Source organism: Lepidochelys kempii, chromosome 6, assembly GCF_965140285.1.
Source record: "Lepidochelys kempii isolate rLepKem1 chromosome 6, rLepKem1.hap1, whole genome shotgun sequence".
In the NCBI taxonomy this organism is placed as follows: Eukaryota; Metazoa; Chordata; order Testudines; family Cheloniidae; genus Lepidochelys; species Lepidochelys kempii.
In genome coordinates this window covers 17,187,657-17,205,227 of record NC_136385.1, presented here as the reverse complement: position 1 = coordinate 17,205,227, position 17,571 = coordinate 17,187,657, and the positions used below count along the sequence as shown (strand labels likewise).

Sequence of the window (17,571 nt, the reverse complement as noted above, 5' to 3'; positions counted from 1 at the left end):
TTGTAGGTTCAACATTAGCATTTCTAGAATATTGCACTGTACTGCACAAGGATTTTTTTCGGGTCACCAGTTTAGAGACTCATGAGCAAAACAAGAAAAAATTTAGTGTGAACATCTGGCAAATTTCTTGAGCCAAATATAACAATAAAAAACCTGAAGTAGGTGCAAAAAGAGCAATATGGCAGGAAACTAAAACAGGAAAAATGCAGAGAAAAAAGTGTCAAAATGTTACTTCTTTTACCAGTGGAGGAAAATGTAAGATTTCAAACAGAGTGGCTGGCAACCTGCCAAAGTAATTGATATATCATCCACACTAAGGTCATATGTAACAACCACATCTGATGGTCAGTCCTTCAGGAGGGACAGAAGACATCTAAACAAAACCAAGAAGGATATTGGCTATTTCTTTAGGACATCCATAATGCCTTTGACCGTATTCCTGTACTGACAGATGTAATACACACATACATCCAGTCACTGACAATGAAAAACATAGAATCATAGAACTGGAAGGGACCTCAAGAGGTCATCTAGTCCAGTCCCCTGCACTCAAGGCAAGACTAAGTATTATCTAGACCATCCCTGACAGTTGTTTGTCCAACCTGCTCTTGAAAATCCCCAATGATGGAGATTCCACAACCTCCCTAGGCAATTTATTCCAGTGCTTAACCACTCTGACAGTTAGGAAGTTTTTCCTAATGTCCAACCTACACCGCCCTTGCTGCAATTTAAGCCCATTGCTTCTTGTCCTATCCTCAGAGGTTAAGAACAATTTTTCTCCCTCCTCCTTGTGACAACCTTTTATGTACTTGAAAACTGTTGTCATGTCCCCTCTCAGTCATCTCTTCTCCAGACTAAACAAACTCAGTTTTTTCAATCTTCCCTCATAGGTCATGTTTTCACCTTTAATCATTTTTGTTGCTCTTCTCTGGACTTTCTCCAATTTGTCCACATCTTTCCTGAAATGTGGCACCCAGAACTGGACACAATACTCCAGTTGAGGCCTAATCAGTGTGGAGTAGAGTGGAAGAATTACTTCTTGTGTCTTGCTTACAGTACTCCTGCTAATACATCCCAGAATGATATTTGCTTCTTTTGCAACAGCGCTACACTGTTGACTCCTATTTAGCTTGTGATCCACTATGACCCCCAGATCCCTTTCCGCAGTACTCTTTCCTAGGCAGTCATTTCCCATTTTGTACGTGTGCAACTGATTGTTCCTTCCTAAGTGGAATACAGTGGAGTCACATCTTATGCAGGGGTTAGGTTCTAAAGTCAGCGCGTAAGGCGAAAATCACGTATAGTCAAAAAGAGAGAGAGACGGAAGAATGAAAGAATAAAAAAGGGAGAAAGACGACTTCAACGTCGTTATGCGCAAACCGGAGTGCCGCAGGGTGGCCAGGAGCATTGTCTACGATCAGCAACACTGTAAAGTCAAGTCCTTTCTCTTCGAGGTACCGCTTGACCTCCGGAATGAAACACTTGTGGAACCAATCCAGAAATAATGCTGCCATCACCCAAGCCTTTTTATTTGATTGCCAGAACACAGGCAGGAGATTTTTGTTCTTGCCTTTTAGGGCACGGGGATTTGCAGCCCCTGTAGAGGAAGCCCGGCTTTATTAAATGCCCAGCCGTATTGCCACATAACAACACAGTCACACGGTCTTTAGCTGCTTTGAAGCCAGGGGCTTGTCTTTCTGATTTCGAAGTGTAAGTGCGGTTGGGCATTTTTTCCCAGAAGAGCCCAGTCTTGTCAGCATTAAAAACTTGTTCCGGAAGGTAGCCCTTTTCTTCTGTGATTTTCTTTAATTGTTCGGGGTAGGCTTTTTGCTGCCTCTTCATTGGCAGATGCAGCTTCACTAGTAGTCTGCACGTTTTTGAGGTTGAAGCGGTTCCTAAAACTGCCTGGCTGTTTTTGAATTCCTTTTCATCAGAAGGCTGTCCCTCTTTGGTGGGAGGTTTGAACAGCGCGTAGAGGCTAAGAGCCTTTTCTCGCAACGTGTTGCCATCGATAGGCACCCGTTTACGGTTCATGTCTTCCAGCCAGAAGTTCAATGCCTTTTCAGTTTTCACTAAAGTCTTATCACGCACCTAGCTCATCACCGTAGCAGTTATCGGAGCACTTGATGCCACAGCTTGACGAATTTCTCTCTCTCGAATCTTGATGGCACGGATGCTAGATTCGTTAAGGCCATATTTACGCACCATGGTGGAGACCGACATATCATCTCTCAATAAGTCCAACGCAGCCAGTTTTTCCTCCAGCGTTGGAACAGATCGCTGTTTCTTCAGTTGAGCACCAGATGAAGTAGTTGGCTTGCGTTTAGGGGCCATGTTGTATGAAAAATACGTATCTTTAAACACTAGAATCACACTCAGCGCGGCGAGATGCTCACCGGATCGGCGGGCAGCAATCGATCCAGCGGGGGTCAATTTATCGCATCTAGTCTAGACGCAATAAATCGACCCCCGAGCGCTCTCCCGTCGACTCCTGTACAGTACTCCACCGCTGCGAGTTATTGTTATTCTTTTTTTTTGCCGAGCGCATATAGTTGAATTCACCTAAGTTAAGTGCGCGTATGATGCAACTCCACTGTACTTAACATTTGTCTTTATTGAATTTCATCCTATTTACTTCAGATCATTTCTCCAGTTTGTCCAGATCATTTTGAGTTTTAATCCTATCCTCCAAAGCATTTGCAACCCCTCCCAGCTTGGTATCGTCCACAAACTTTGTAAGTGTACTCTCTATGCCATTATCTAAACCATTGATGAAGATATTGAACAGAACTGGACCGAGGACTGATCCCTGTGGGGCCCCACTTGTTATGCACTTCCAGCATGACTGTGAACCACTGATAACTACTCTCTGGGAATGATTTTCCATCCAGTTATGCACCCACCTTATAGTAGCTCCATCTAGGTTGTATTTCCCTAGTTTGTTTATGAGAAGGTCATGTGAGACAGTATCAAAAGCCTTACTAAAGTCAAGATATACCACATCTACCTCTTCACCCCTATCCACAAGGCTTGTTACCCTGTCAAAGAAAGCTATCAGGTTGGTTTGACACAATTTGTTCTTGACAAATCCATGCTGACTGTTACTTTTAACCTGATTATCTTCTAGATGTTTGCAAGTTGATTTCTTAATCATTGTTCCATGAGCTCCATGAGTCACAGTAAGCTCTAGGTTGTGTATCCATGTCAATGACTGAACAAGGTCACTGCAACAGGAACTGTTTTGAGAACAAGAAGTGAACTTTTGATCAGAAAACTGCTGAGTTTCAGTCACGGTGATTTTATCATGAGTCTCCTGATATTTGGTGTTTTTTATAAAGTCCCAGATCCTATTATGAAGTTACCCGAGAATTTTAGCTTTCATTTTAAGAAAAAGGGAGTTTCCAGCCCTTGGCTGTGGTTGTGACCATAGTACACCTTAAAGGCTCAGAAACCAGAAAACAAAGAAAGAAAACCCAAGATTTATTATTTTTAAAAAATCTCATGATTTTGGGGCCCTGGTTCATGATATTTGAACGTGTAGGGTTGGCAGTACTCAATCAGATGCAAAAATATTCCTCCCATCTGTCAGAGAGCTTGGATTGTCTACCCTGACCTTCATCCATGACTTCTCTATTACTATTTTACTAACTGGCCATCTTAGTTTTTGGTTCTTATTTTAACTGACACTATGTTTTTCTCTGCATTTAATTTAAATAAGGAAAAGAATTATTCTATAGTACACCACTGACTCCTGTCATATGATAAAGGTGTTAAACTTTCTCACCCTGACCCAGATCAAGTGACTTGAACCAGGAAATAAAATTTAGTTTCTTACCAGGACTCGTGTACGTTATACCATTATTATATCATTTGTCAGCTTTACCAACTTGTTGTCCTCTTTTTCCTCTAAGTTGTTAACATATAAAATCATGTATCCCGATATGGATTGCTGCAAGACCCTATCAAAGAATTCCCTCCACTTTGAGGGGCAGAGATTTCTTACAACTCAGTTAATTCCCTATTGTTTGATTAGTTTGTAAGACCCACTGGGATTTTCACTTAAATTAGATGGTTATTATTTTCCTTCAGAGCCTTTTCTGGAAGACTCTTGTCAAAAGTGTTTTAAAACCCCAGTAATCCTCCAATCAGTCATTCATAAATAGTATTCTGTGGTTATCTGTCTCATATTGTGAAATCTTCTCTTTAAAGTGCATTGTCATTGTGTTACGTCCATGCATCACTTGTCTGTTACGATATCAAACTTAAATTAGCAGCCGTCATTGTTACCCAATGGAGCATTTACACTAATTTCCTGTACAACTGGAGTCATCTTCAAAACAAACTCGCAGAAAAACAACTGTTATGTAAGTGATCAAGAAATTACTTCTCCCCAAAATACCCTACCTTAATTAATAAGTACTTCATCCAGTTCATATCAAGGTAGTTAAAACTGCTATTCTTATTGTTGTTCTAGGAGAATATGCGTCTACCTTTCAAAACACTCAGGGCCAGATTCTGCCCTCAGTTTACTACTTGGCAACCCTACTAATTTCACTTGCGTTATACAGATGTACATAAAGAGAAATTTGGCTTCAAGACCACTATTATTATGGACTAGGAGACTCTAGTCATTCTGGCTCCTTGGGTTTTATAACTGAGCAGATTCAGTCCTGAAAAAGATGTCATCAGAGCAAGGCCCATTTCTCTCACACCAGGAAACAAAAGTAAGGTCTGGGCAATGACAAATTAAATCAAAGATTGAAGTGTTAAAAGTGTTTCTTGTTTATATTTCTAAAGCAGCCCTCAGTAAGGTGCTAGTGAGCTAAAAGCAACGATACCAACATACGTTTTGAAAGCAAATTGTGATCCTTGTAGCAGAGGCGTTATAGAAGTGCCAAGTATTATTGTTATTTCTTTATTAATTATTATTATTATTACAAAGTGCTGCAGGTGTGGATGGTCCTTTATGGGATATACACAGCTGGGCCAGATCATCTCCCCAGGCCATGGGATGCATTATTCTGTCATGAATTGAGAGAGAAAGCGGGTGTGTGTCACTGTTGGCGGGCAGAAGGACCCAGGACTGCTCCAGTGAAGGGGTTTGGGCGGAGAGGGGAAGAGCAAGGCTCTGCCCGCACCGAGGTTGGCGTTGCGTGCGGCTCAGCGCCGGCTGGCTGCGAGCGGGCACAGGGGGCCTGAGGGGGAGGCCGGACAGCCACAGATGGGCCCCGCGGCCCTCGCTGTGTAGCCGAGACACGCGCCCAGCGGCGCAACCCGCTGAGACAGGCGGCCCCGCCTCTGCGCAGGGCGGGTCCCTCTGCTGCGCCGGCCCCCGCTGACGAGCGCGCGCGCGGGCTGGGCGTGGCCTCCCGGCGCGCTCTCCGACGTGGCTATATAAGGCGGCGGCGGGGGCTGCGGGGGTTCAGACCACGCGACCTAGACAGACCCGAGCCCCGGGGTTCCTGCTTCAACAGTGTTTGGACGGAACCGCCGCCGCCGCTCGGACTCCCCCCCCCCCGCCTCGACCCTTGTATCCTCTCGGCTCCCGTAGCAGCAGCAGCAACAGCAGCGCCATGTCCTCGTCTCCATCCCAGGTGCGCCAGAACTACAACCAGGACTGCGAGGCGGCCGTTAACCGCCAGATCAACCTGGAGCTCTACGCCTCCTACGTGTACCTCAGCATGGTGAGTGCCGGGCCGGGCCGGGCCTTGGCCGCGTTACTACTGCGGGAGCGGGGGGGGCGCGATGGGCCGGGCCGCTACCAGGCGCCTCAGCCGCGCGCGGGGGCCCGGAGGGAGCCGGGGAGGAAGCGCCGAGTCTCGCCGGGCCTGGGCGCTGCGGCGGCGCCGCCCCCCGCGTTCTCGCCTCCTTTGTTGCCGGGGGGCGGCGCGGGCGGGGTCAGCCTTGCCCTCGCGGCCTGCCCCGCTCTCCCTTCTCCTCCCCCGCCGCCGGGGGACTCGGCTCCGAGCGGGCTCCGAGGCGGAGCCGGGTGACGCAGCGGGCCCGGCCCGGCCCCGGGAGCGGCCTGGCCCGCAGGGGAGGCGCCTCCTGGCTGAGCCGCCGCGGGCGCGGCCCGGGTTTATCTGCGCGGCGCAGGCAGCTGCCCCGCGGGGCTGTTCCCGGCGCCGGCCTGGGGCTGAGGCCGGAGCGGAGCCTCCTGGCGAGGCAGCTGCCGCCCCTGGGGTGGGTCCCTCGCCCAGGGCCTCTTTCTTCTGGTGGGGGTGGGGCGCTTCTCTCTGTCGGTGGGCCTTGACTATCCGTGTGTTAAGGGTTTTCTCCCTGCCGGTGAGGCCGCGTACTGCGCCTAAGACGGTAGGCTCACAGCCCATAAGTGTCTCTTTAGCTCCTCAGTGATGGACTCAAACTCTCTGGTCAGGGATGCCCCTTGAGGCAGAGAGAGAACTTCAAACTAGCCTTGATAGTAGATGGGAGTGTTTGGTGTACTTCTGAGGTGCCATATGAATTGCCACAACAGCACTAGAAACTTCACTCTTGGATTAGCAGATACTAGAAAGATTCAGACTCGCTTGGCATTTCAAATCAGAGGAGAGCAGGGTTGTGTATTTATTGCTCCTTTCAGTTGTGAATTGACCTCAACTAAGTAGGTGCCTACTGCTCTGTACAAACACTGTAAACACCGATCCCTTGTACTGCTCTGTACAAACACTGTAAACACCGATCCCTTGTACTGCTCTGTACAAACACTGTAAACACCGATCCCTTGTACTGCTCTGTACAAACACTGTAAACACCGATCCCTTGTACTGCTCTGTACAAACACTGTAAACACCGATCCCTTGACTTAAAGTACTGCCAAATGCTCACCTCTAGTCATTTGCAGTGACATCAAAGTTCTGTTATACTAGTTTTAGATTAGCTTTATCACCTGCCCAGTGGCTTATAAAGGTAATGTCTCTTGCAAGAAGAGCACATTTTGAGAAGCTCTTTAAGGGTCACTCTGCAATCTGCTCTGAAGTAGATCAGACTCTGGTATCTTTCCAAATGTCCCACTTCTGGTCATATGATCAGACTTCAAAAAAGCACCAAAGTGTGGTTAAGAAGTTAAAGAACAGGACATGCTTTTTAACATCTGACCTAGAGAAAACAAGATGTTAGAGGAATATAGCACTAGGTCCTGTACAGAGCTCAAAACATAATCCAATTTAGCAAAAAAAACAATGTCAAAGTGATACTTGTTTATCATTTACAAACATATTCATTTCTCCAAAAGTGAGAACAGAACTTTCTACAACTTCCATTCTAAAAAAGGGCTAAGTAAAGCACAAAGAAGTATCTGGCCCAAAAATGTGTTCAGATAGTAAATGGCCATCTTAAGCTGTTACAGGAGCACGATACTGAACTGTAATCAGTATCAACAGCTTGTTCCCAATACAGTAAAAGCTGTGGTATCTGGCACTTTACCAACCTGAAAGCTCTAGAAACCAGCATTTCTGATATCCATTAAAAGTCCAGTTGGTGCAGAGCCGGCAGGCTCCCTACCTGGCTCCACATGTCTTCCCTGAAGTGGGGACACGTTCCTGCTGCTCCTATGCAGAAGAACAGCCATTGGAGGCTCTGGGCACTGCCCCTGCCCTGAGCGCTGGCTCCTCAGGTCCCATTGGCTGGGAACCAGTGGGAGCTGTGCCTGTGGGCTGAGGCAGTGTGCAGAGCTGTCTGGCTGTGCCTCCTTGCTACGAGCAGCAGGGACATGTGGCTGCTTGTGGGGAGCTGCCTAGATCTGGCACCCCAAAACCCTCCTGTGCCTCAACCCCCTGCTCTGAGCCGCTGCCGCCACCTCCCACACCCAAACTCCCTCCCTCCATTGGTAAGTATTACTCTAACTTAACCAGCATTTTTGACTAACCAGCATGCGCGCGCCCCCCCCATTCCCCCAACTTCCTGGTTAACATTTTTACTGTAGTAGGGGTGTATAGCACTTCATACATGCTAAACTGATCTCTTCAGCTTCTCTTCCTTTCTACTGTCAGATTTTTAAAGTATGGTGCTCAGAAGGGATACAGTTCGGCCTGGGGGGAGGGGGAGGGGTTTGAACTAAGATTTCTGTTAACTCCCCGTAAAGTCAAACTGGCTTCCCACCTCAGGTGAAGAGGTGTGCAGGGGTGAAATGGCTGGGCATGTGTGCACACAGTCCCTTTTAGGAGCACAGGTATCAAGTTGCAATCTGCTATAGAGTGGAAGTTACGCCACATCCCAAAGCCTGCTAACTTGACAGCTCCGGAATGAAGGGAACAGTAGGAATGACCGAATTCAGTTGATTATTAAGATCTTCGGTCTGGGAGCCTGTGAATGCAGAAGTCTTGATTGTAGTATCTGAATTTTGTTTTCAGTCTTTCTATTTTGACCGGGATGATGTGGCTCTAAAGAACTTTGCCAAGTATTTCCTGCACCAGTCCCACGAGGAGCGTGAGCATGCTGAAAAACTCATGAAGCTGCAGAACCAGAGGGGCGGTCGCATCTTTTTGCAGGACATCAAGGTTAGCAGCCATGCTAAGGAGATGCCTCAAGGGCATAAAGTGCAGTATGGTAACTTCCTCTTCTGGCCTGCTCCCAGGCTGGAAGAGAGGGGCTATGAAAGCCAGTATGGGCAATCTCCTCAAATGTTGGCTAACAAGTCACTAGTAGTGTAACAGTAGGCACATAGATATCTTGTATTTTATGAACTTGTGAATAGGCACTGGGGGAAAAAATTGCAGTGCAGAGATCTGGTAAAAACAACCATCCATGATAGTTTGATACTGGTACTACAGTATTTTTAATCTCCTAGTATGTATGTCTTTCCTGTGATACACAACACATTTAGTCTAAAGATGTACTCAGAGCTGGTTTTACACTGTACATGAAATAACCACCTTCCCATGCTAGTCTCTTGCAAATCATATCAACTGGAGCTCTCCCTCAGCTCAGCTTCTGTTTTGTCTTGCCACTGATGTTAGTCCTCTTTAGATTCATGGTTGCCAGGGAAACCCTAATATCATGATGTTTCCAGTGGTGTGCTATGCCTTCCCTGCAGAATCCCATGGGAGTAGATTAGCTAAGAGTCTGTAATCAACATATCCAGACTGGCTTAGTGGTGGTTTTGTATCAGCTATGTGGTATAGAAATGACTCTTTAAAGAGGTTCAAAATGCTTCATTGTGAGTCTCAAATTTAAAGTAAAACTAATAAAGGCATTCAGGAGAATCTTGCTGCTAGAAGCAACTGAACTGTTCTATGTTTTTACATATCCCCAGTGCTACAACAGGTGCTCTTGAGCATCAGTCTGGTCAGAAGACTGCATGTGTTGCAAAGCCTTTCAGAACACCAGTAATTACTTAACACTACTATCTTCACTTCCTGAATAAAATCACGGGTCAGGAGCACTGGCCCTTGCACAACAAATATTCTGGTTTTCACTTCCTCACCCCTTCTTTTGGAGACCTGGGTTGGCTTAAAGCAGTGGCTTATCTGGCTGAAGACCAGATTTCCCTGTAGTACTGAGCTGCTGGTGAGTTGTCTCATGACACTTAATTTTCAGGCTGCACACTAGGTCACTTTCCCATGTATAGAAGCTTCATTTCTTGAAATTTACATAGAGGATTGATCCACCAAACAAGGGTAGGCAAAACCCTCCACTGATCTAGATAGTAAAGCTGTCACCTGTACATATGTGGCCTTATATTAGCAACTGTTGCTAATGTCAGACCTTCTCAAGAGAGACACCAATAAGATCACTTTGGAGAGATGCTTAGATAATGTGGCGCTAATAAAATCTTGGATAGATTTGGGACTCTTTAAACCAGGTGAACACTTCTGTAGTCTACACAGATTGTTCAGTACTAGGCTACTCTGGGGTTATATAGATTCTTGAACAGCATCTCTATACTGCCACTATGGTAAAAATATTCCTAACTAATCTGGTAAAATGGACCAGATTACTGGTGAGATTACTGGTTCTGTGGATGAAGGGAAAGCAGTGGATGTATTGTTTCTTGACTTTAGCAAAGCTTTTGACACGGTCTCCCATAGTATTCTTGTCACCAAGTTAAGGAAGTATGGGCTGGATGAATGCACTATAAGGTGGGTAGAAAGCTGGCTAGATTGTCAGGCTCAACGGGTAGTGATCAATGGCTCCATGTGTAGTTGGCAGCCGGTATCAAGTGGAGTGCCCCAAGGGTCGGTCCTGGGGCCGGTTTTATTCAATATCTTCATAAATGATCTGGAGGATGGTGTGGATTGCACTCTCAGCAAATTTGCGGATGATACTAAACTGGGAGGAGTGGTAGATACGCTGGAGGGGAGGGATAGGATACAGAAGGACCTAGACCAATTGGAAGATTGGGCCAGAAGGAATCTGATGAGGTTCAGTAAGGATAAGTGCAGGGTCCTGCACTTAGGACGGAAGAACCCAATGCACAGCTACAGACTAGGGACCGAATGGCTAGGCAGCAGTTCTGGGGAAAAGAACCTAGGGGTGACAGTGGACGAGAAGCTGGATATGAGTCAGCAGTGTGCCCTTGTTGCCAAGAAGGCCAATGGCATTTTGGGATGTATAAGTAGGGGCATAGCGAGCAGATCGAGGGATGTGATCGTTCCCCTCTATTCGACATTGGTGAGGCCTCATCTGGAGTACTGTGTCCAGTTTTGGGCCCCACACTTCAAGAAGGATGTGGATAAATTGGAGAGAGTCCAGCGAAGGGCAACAAAAATGATTAGGGGACTGGAACACATGAGTTATGAGGAGAGGCTGAGGGAGCTGGGATTGTTTAGCCTGCAGAAGAGAAGAATGAGGGGGGATTTGATAGCTGCTTTCAACTACCTGAAAGGGGGTTCCAAAGAGGATGGCTCTAGACTGTTCTCAATGGTAGCAGATGACAGAACGAGGAGTAATGGTCTCAAGTTGCAGTGGGGGAGGTTTAGATTGGATATTAGGAAAAACTTTTTCACTAAGAGGGTGGTGAAACACTGGAATGCGTTACCTAGGGAGGTGGTAGAATCTCCTTCCTTAGAGGTTTTTAAGGTCAGGCTTGACAAAGCCCTGGCTGGGATGATTTAACTGGGAATTGGTCCTGCTTTGAGCAGGGGGTTGGACTAGATGACCTTCTGGGGTCCCTTCCAACCCTGATACTCTATGATTCTATGACCATAGTTCAGAAAGGTAACTTGCCAAACTTAAACCTTCAAAGTCCAGTGTCTTGGTTCCAATGAGAGTCTGTTGAACTGAGTGTCTGTTCTCTGCCCTGCTGCTGTGTGTGGCCTCTGATGGTAGCTAAGTTGTGGTATGGGGCCACCAAGTGAACTTAAGTTAATTAATAAACTTAAGAACTAGGGGCCACCAAATGAAATTAATGGGCAGCAGGTTTAAAACAAATAAAAGGAAGCTTTTTCACACAGTGCTCGGTCAACCTGTGGAACTCCTTGTCTGAGGAGGTTGTGAAGGCTAGGACTCTAACAGGGTTAAAAAGAGAACTAGATAAATTCATGGAGGCTAAGTCCATTAATGGCTGTTAGCCAGGATGGGTAAGGAATGGTGTCCCTAGCCTCTGTTTGTCAGCAGGTGGAGATGGATAGCATGGGAAAGATCACTGATCGTTCTCATTAGGTTTACTCCCTCTGGCGCACCTGGCATTGGCCACTGTCCGCAGACAGGATACTGGCCTGGATGGACCTTTGGTCTGACCCAGTATGGCCATTCTTATGTTGTGTGCTTTCTCTTTCCTATATTAGAAACCAGATCGTGATGATTGGGAGAATGGGCTGACAGCAATGGAGTGTGCCTTGCACCTGGAAAAGAATGTGAACCAGTCACTCCTTGATCTGCACAAGCTGGCAACTGACAAGAATGACCCTCATGTAAGTGGAAGCTGAAGCTGTGATTGGAATGTGGTTATGCAAGCCTTTAATGATGAAGGGTTTGGGGGAGGGGGGCGTCCATGCAATCTCTGCAACACATGCTGGAATTTGCCCCAAACCTGAGGAAGGGGTAAAATTCAGAGTGGAGCGTCTTCCTTTGAAGGAGGGCAGCCTGTATCTTAGCCCCTTTCCTACAGTTAATGTAAACATCCACTCAGTCCTATGAAAAACATTGACAGAACTGATGGGTTGTTGAATTGGCTGATAAACCACTGTGGTGTGCACATGGGTGGCATTAGGCTGTCTTGCAACCCTTGACTCCAGTTGTGTCTTGAGGGAGCTGGCTTTTTTTCAACAGCAGAGAACATCTATCTGAACATATTTCTGGAAAGCTGACTGAAAATAATGCTTAGAGTGATAAATCATAGAATATCAGGGTTGGAAGGGACCCCAGAAGGTCATCTAGTCCAACCCCCTGCTCGAAGCAGAACCAATTCCCAGTTAAATCATCCCAGCCAGGGCTTTGTCAAGCCTGACCTTAAAAACCTCTAAGGAAGGAGATTCTACCACCTCCCTAGGTAACGCATTCCAGTGTTTCACCACCCTCATAGTGAAAAAGTTTTTCCTAATATCCAATCTAAACCTCCCCACTGCAACTTGAGACCATTACTCCTCGTTCTGTCATCTGCTACCATTGAGAACAGTCTAGATCCATCCTCTTTGGAACCCCCTCTCAGGTAGTTGAAAGCAGCTATCAAATCCCCTCTCATTCTTCTCTTCTGCAGACTAAACAATCCCAGTTCCCTCAGCCTCTCCTCATAAGTCATGTGTTCTAGACCCCTAATCATTTTTGTTGCCCTTCGCTGGACTCTCTCCAATTTATCCACATCCTTCTTGTAGTGTGGGGCCCAAAACTAGACACAGTACTCCAGATGAGGCCTCACCAATGTCGAATAGAGGGGAACGATCACGTCCCTCGATCTGCTTGCTATGCCCCTACTTATACATCCCAAAATGCCATTGGCCTTCTTGGTAACAAGGGCACACTGCTGACTCATATCCAGCTTCTCGTCCACTGTCACCCCTAGGTCCTTTTCCGCAGAACTGCTGCCTAGCCATTCGGTCCCTAGTCTGTAGCTGTGCATTGGGTTCTTCCGTCCTAAGTGCAGGACCCTGCACTTATCCTTATTGAACCTCATCAGATTTCTTTTGGCCCAATCCTCCAATTTGTCTAGGTCCTTCTGTATCCTATCCCTCCCCTCCAGCGTATCTACCACTCCTCCCAGTTTAGTGTCATCTGCGAATTTGCTGAGAGTGCAATCCACACCATCCTCCAGATCATTTATGGAGATACTGAACAAAACCGGCCCCAGGACCGACCCCTGGGGCACTCCACTTGACACCGGCTGCCAACTAGACATGGAGCCATTGATCACTACCCGTTGAGCCCGACAATCTAGCCAGCTTTCTACCCACCTTATAGTGCATTCATCCAGCCCATACTTCCTTAACTTGCTGACAAGAATACTGTGGGAGACCGTGTCAAAAGCTTTGCTAAAGTCAAGAAACAATACATCCACTGCTTTCCCTTCATCCACAGAACCAGTAATCTCATCATAAAAGGCGATTAGATTAGTCAGGCATGACCTTCCCTTGGTGAATCCATGCTGGCTGTTCCTGATCACTTTCCTCTCATGCAAGTGCTTCAGGATTGATTCTCTGAGGACCTGTTCCATGATTTTTTCCAGGGACTGAGGTGAGGCTGACTGGCCTGTAGTTCCCAGGATCCTCCTTCTTCCCTTTTTTAAAGATTGGCACTACATTAGCCTTTTTCCAGTCATCCGGGACTTCCCCCGTTCGCCACGAGTTTTCAAAGATAATGGCCAATCGCTCTGCAGTCACAGCCGCCAATTCCTTCAGCAGTCTCGGATGCAACTCGTCCGGCCCCATGGACTTGTGCACATCCAGCTTTTCTAAATAGTCCCTAACCACCTCTATCTCCACAGAGGGCTGGCCATCTCTTCCCCATTTTGTGATGCCCAGCGCAGCAGTCTGGGAGCTGACCTTGTTAATGAAGACAGAGGCAAAAAAAGCATTGAGTACATTAGCTTTTTCCACATCCTCTGTCACTAGGTTGCCTCCCTCATTCAGTAAGGGGCCCACACTTTCCTTGGCTTTCTTCTTGTTGCCAACATACCTGAAGAAACCCTTCTTATTACTCTTCCCTGGTCATATGTCCAACCTTCCACTTCTTGTAAGCTTCTTTTAAGATCCGCTAGGATTTCACCATTAAGCCAAGCTGGTCGCTTGCCATATTTACTATTCTTTCGACTCATCGGGATGGTTTGTCCCTGTAACCTCAACAGGGATTCCTTGAAATACAGCCAGCTCTCCTGGACTCCTTTCCCCTTCATGTTAGTCCCCCAGGGGATCCTGGCCATCCGTTCCCGGAGGGAGTCGAAGTCTGCTTTCCTGAAGTCCAGGGTCTGTATCCTGCTGCTTACCTTTCTTCCCTGCGTCAGGATCCTGAACTCAACCAACTCATGGTCACTGCCTCCCAGATTACCATCCACTTTTGCTTCCCCCACTAATTCTACCCGGTTTGTGAGCAGCAGGTCAAGAAAAGCACCCCCCCTAGTTGGCTCCTCTAGCACTTGCGCCAGGAAATTGTCCCCTACGCTTTCCAAAAACTTCATGGATTGTCTATGCACTGCTGTATTGCTCTCCCAGCAGATATCAGGAAAATTAAAGTCACCCATGAGAATCAGGGCATACGATCTAGTAGCTTCCGTGAGCTGCCAGAAGAAAGCCTCATCCCCCTGGTCCGGTGGTCTATAGCAGACTCCCACCACTACATCACTCTTGTTGCACACACTTCTAAACTTAATCCAGAGACACTCAGGTTTTTCTACAGTTTTGTACCAGAGCTCTGAGCAGTCATACTGCTCCCTTACATACAGTGCTACTCCTCCACCTTTTCTGCCCTGCCTGTCCTTCCTGAACAGTTTATAACCATCCATGACAGTACTCCAGTCATGTGAGTTATCCCACCAAGTCTCTGTTGTTCCAATCACATCATAGTTCCTTGACATCACCAGGACCTCCAGTTCTCCCTGCTTGTTTCCAAGGCTTTGTGCATTCATATATAAGCACTTGAGATAACCTGTTGATCGCCCCTCATTCCCAGTATGAGGCAGGAGCCCTCCCCTCACAGACATTCCTGCCTGTGCTTCCTCCTGGTATCCCGCTTTCCCACTTACCTCAGGGCTTTGGTCTCCTTCCCCCGGTGAACCTAGTTTAAAGCCCTCCTCACTAGGTTAGCCAGCCTGCTGGCAAAGATGCTCTTCCCTCTCTTCCTCATCTCAGTAGCCTGGTGACTGGCTGTGGATTCATTCTGATTCTTAGCTTAATATGCATCTAATAGCTGTCTCTAAGATACCCATGAAGCTTTGGGCTGCTCTTATGCATGGGAGGTAAAAGTAGCTGTGAATCCTGAATTCATGTCTGAAAAACTGCAGGTCTCCTGTGAATAATACAACTTTATGGAGACTCCTCACAGCTGGAAACTTAAACAGAATTTGGAGGGGAGTGGGAAGAAGTTGATTCAATGATGCAGGCACATGTGTTATGAAAATCTTCTGAGATTCCATTGTAGAAATTCAGGGGCAAGCAACAAGATCAGGGGATTGAGTAAATGCTTTTAAATGTACCTAGTTGCCTTTAGTTATTTTAAGAAAACATGAACAATCGAAGTATTCAAAGGGTATAAATAGTAAAGGTTAGAAATTTAAATACTACAGGAGGCTTCCATAGCTAGAAATAATGGAAGGTGAAAGTGACTCTAGCATAGTCTTGAGCTGTGGTGAAAGCTGCTTTGGAGTTGGTTGTGATGTCAGTATAAAACATCCTGATTCCAAAAATGAAACTGGTATTTATCCAGTAAACACAATCATTTCTGGTATCTAAGGGCTTTTGTGCACAGAGCTGTATGTGGAGTACAGAGGTGTGATTACTAAAGTACACTCTATTGTGTATTAATTAGTCTGTGTAGACCTTGCTGCTGCATACTAAAGATCTTGTTTGAAACAGCACACATTACAAAGATTACTGATTACAGTAATGTATACTGTAATTTTGTATGTACCTTAATGAGTAATTACAGGTTTCAGAGTAGCAGCTGTTAGTCTGTATCTGCAAAAAGAGAGAGTACTTGTGGCACCTAGAGACTAACAAATTTATTAGAGCATAAGCTTTTAAATTTGTTAGTCTCTAGGTGCCACAAGTACTCCTTTTCTTAATGAGTAAGGTATTCACACAAGCTCTAAAAACCTTAAGACTTTAGACAAACACAACTCAACTTACTAAAAATAAACCCTGAAAAACAGAAGCCCTATCAGTATACTACTGGGCACTGGGATGTGCCTATGTATAGGTGATCTGGGATCTTCCACTTAGAATAATTTGAGATGTTTTGGTGTCTCTGGTAAATCAAAGGCTTTTCTTCTCTGGTGGTTCAAGAGTATAACCCTGTCTTAAGGAGTGGGGGGGGAGGGGCAGTTTTTTTTCTCCCCCCGAGGAAGAAACATGTAGTAAGAAATCAGCCCCCCCTCCGCCTAACACACTGGCTTAGGAGGTAGTTCCATGCTCCCTCTGGATCTTGGGTTCTGGCACTTTCCATTCTTTGATTCTGTCAAGGCCTCCTATTGGCTGAATAAATAATACTGACTTGAGTTAACTGTCTTCTCCCCTCTTTAGTTGTGTGACTTCATTGAAACCCACTACCTGGATGAGCAGGTGAAGGCCATCAAAGAGCTGGGTGAGCATGTGACCAACCTGCGCAAGATGGGGGCACCCAAATATGGGATGGCAGAGTACCTCTTCGACAAGCACACCCTGGGGGACAGTGACAGTGAGAACTAAAGCCTCAGGATAGGCCACCCATGGGTTTCAGTAGGTCTCCTAGCTTCCTGCTCAGCAGTGCATGCATCTACTGTTGGATAATGTCATTCTGTACCAAAAAATCTCACCTTTGTTTCTTTGTGTTTGTAACACCTTACATCCAATAAAGTGACTTGTTTCAAGTTTGTTTTATTTGCCTTGCACTGTAATGTGGGAGTGAATCCTACATTTGGAGGTTTCACAGCATATTCCTGACTTACCCTGTGATGACCCATTTCAGAATGGGGGTCAGCTGTGTGAATACATTAGTTGGGGGGGCAGATCTGGCATCATTGACTGGGCACTGTTCCTTTGGGCTCACCACAGATCACAGACTATGACTCAGGGGTAGGGAATGCCTCCCCACTTAATCCCTACTGTAGGGATTAGTCCATGAGTATACACTGGATGGGAGGTGTTTGTGTGCATAGAAGACTTAGCTAAAAGCTACAATGGGGAAGCTCATCATAAAGAAAGTGGCCAAAGAACAACAACAAAGTCTCTGCTCTTCTAGTCAAATGTTTATGCCCTGACCCCTCTCTAGATACCACCTACAAAGCTTTGAGAAACACCTTGCATTATTAGCTAGCTTGCTGTGCTGAAAAGGCATGGGGAAGAAAAGCTAAGCACTTCAAATGCTTACATGACAAGCAGAGAATGGAAGAAGTGTGGACTAATATTCTTCAGCAGGAGGTCTAAAGACTTCCTCCAGGGAAAGGAGTGCCATACTTCAGTTTAGTTTAGATGAAGGGCAAGCAGAGTCAGTGAGAGCTCCTGAGTGTCT

The 17,571-nt window shown here is 46.3% G+C and overlaps 1 protein-coding gene across 1 annotated transcript; it reads left to right on the top strand.

Moving 5' to 3' along the window:
• Positions 1-5,403: 5,403 nt before the first annotated feature.
• On the top strand, positions 5,404-16,930 carry FTH1 (ferritin heavy chain 1). The gene is made up of 4 exons (XM_073346967.2): positions 5,404-5,684; positions 8,349-8,495; positions 11,724-11,849; positions 16,605-16,930. The coding sequence occupies exons 1-4, from the start codon at positions 5,574-5,576 to the stop codon at positions 16,767-16,769; spliced, it is 549 nt and encodes a 182-aa protein (XP_073203068.1). The 5' UTR covers positions 5,404-5,573; the 3' UTR covers positions 16,770-16,930.
• The last annotated feature ends 641 nt before the right edge of the window (positions 16,931-17,571 follow it).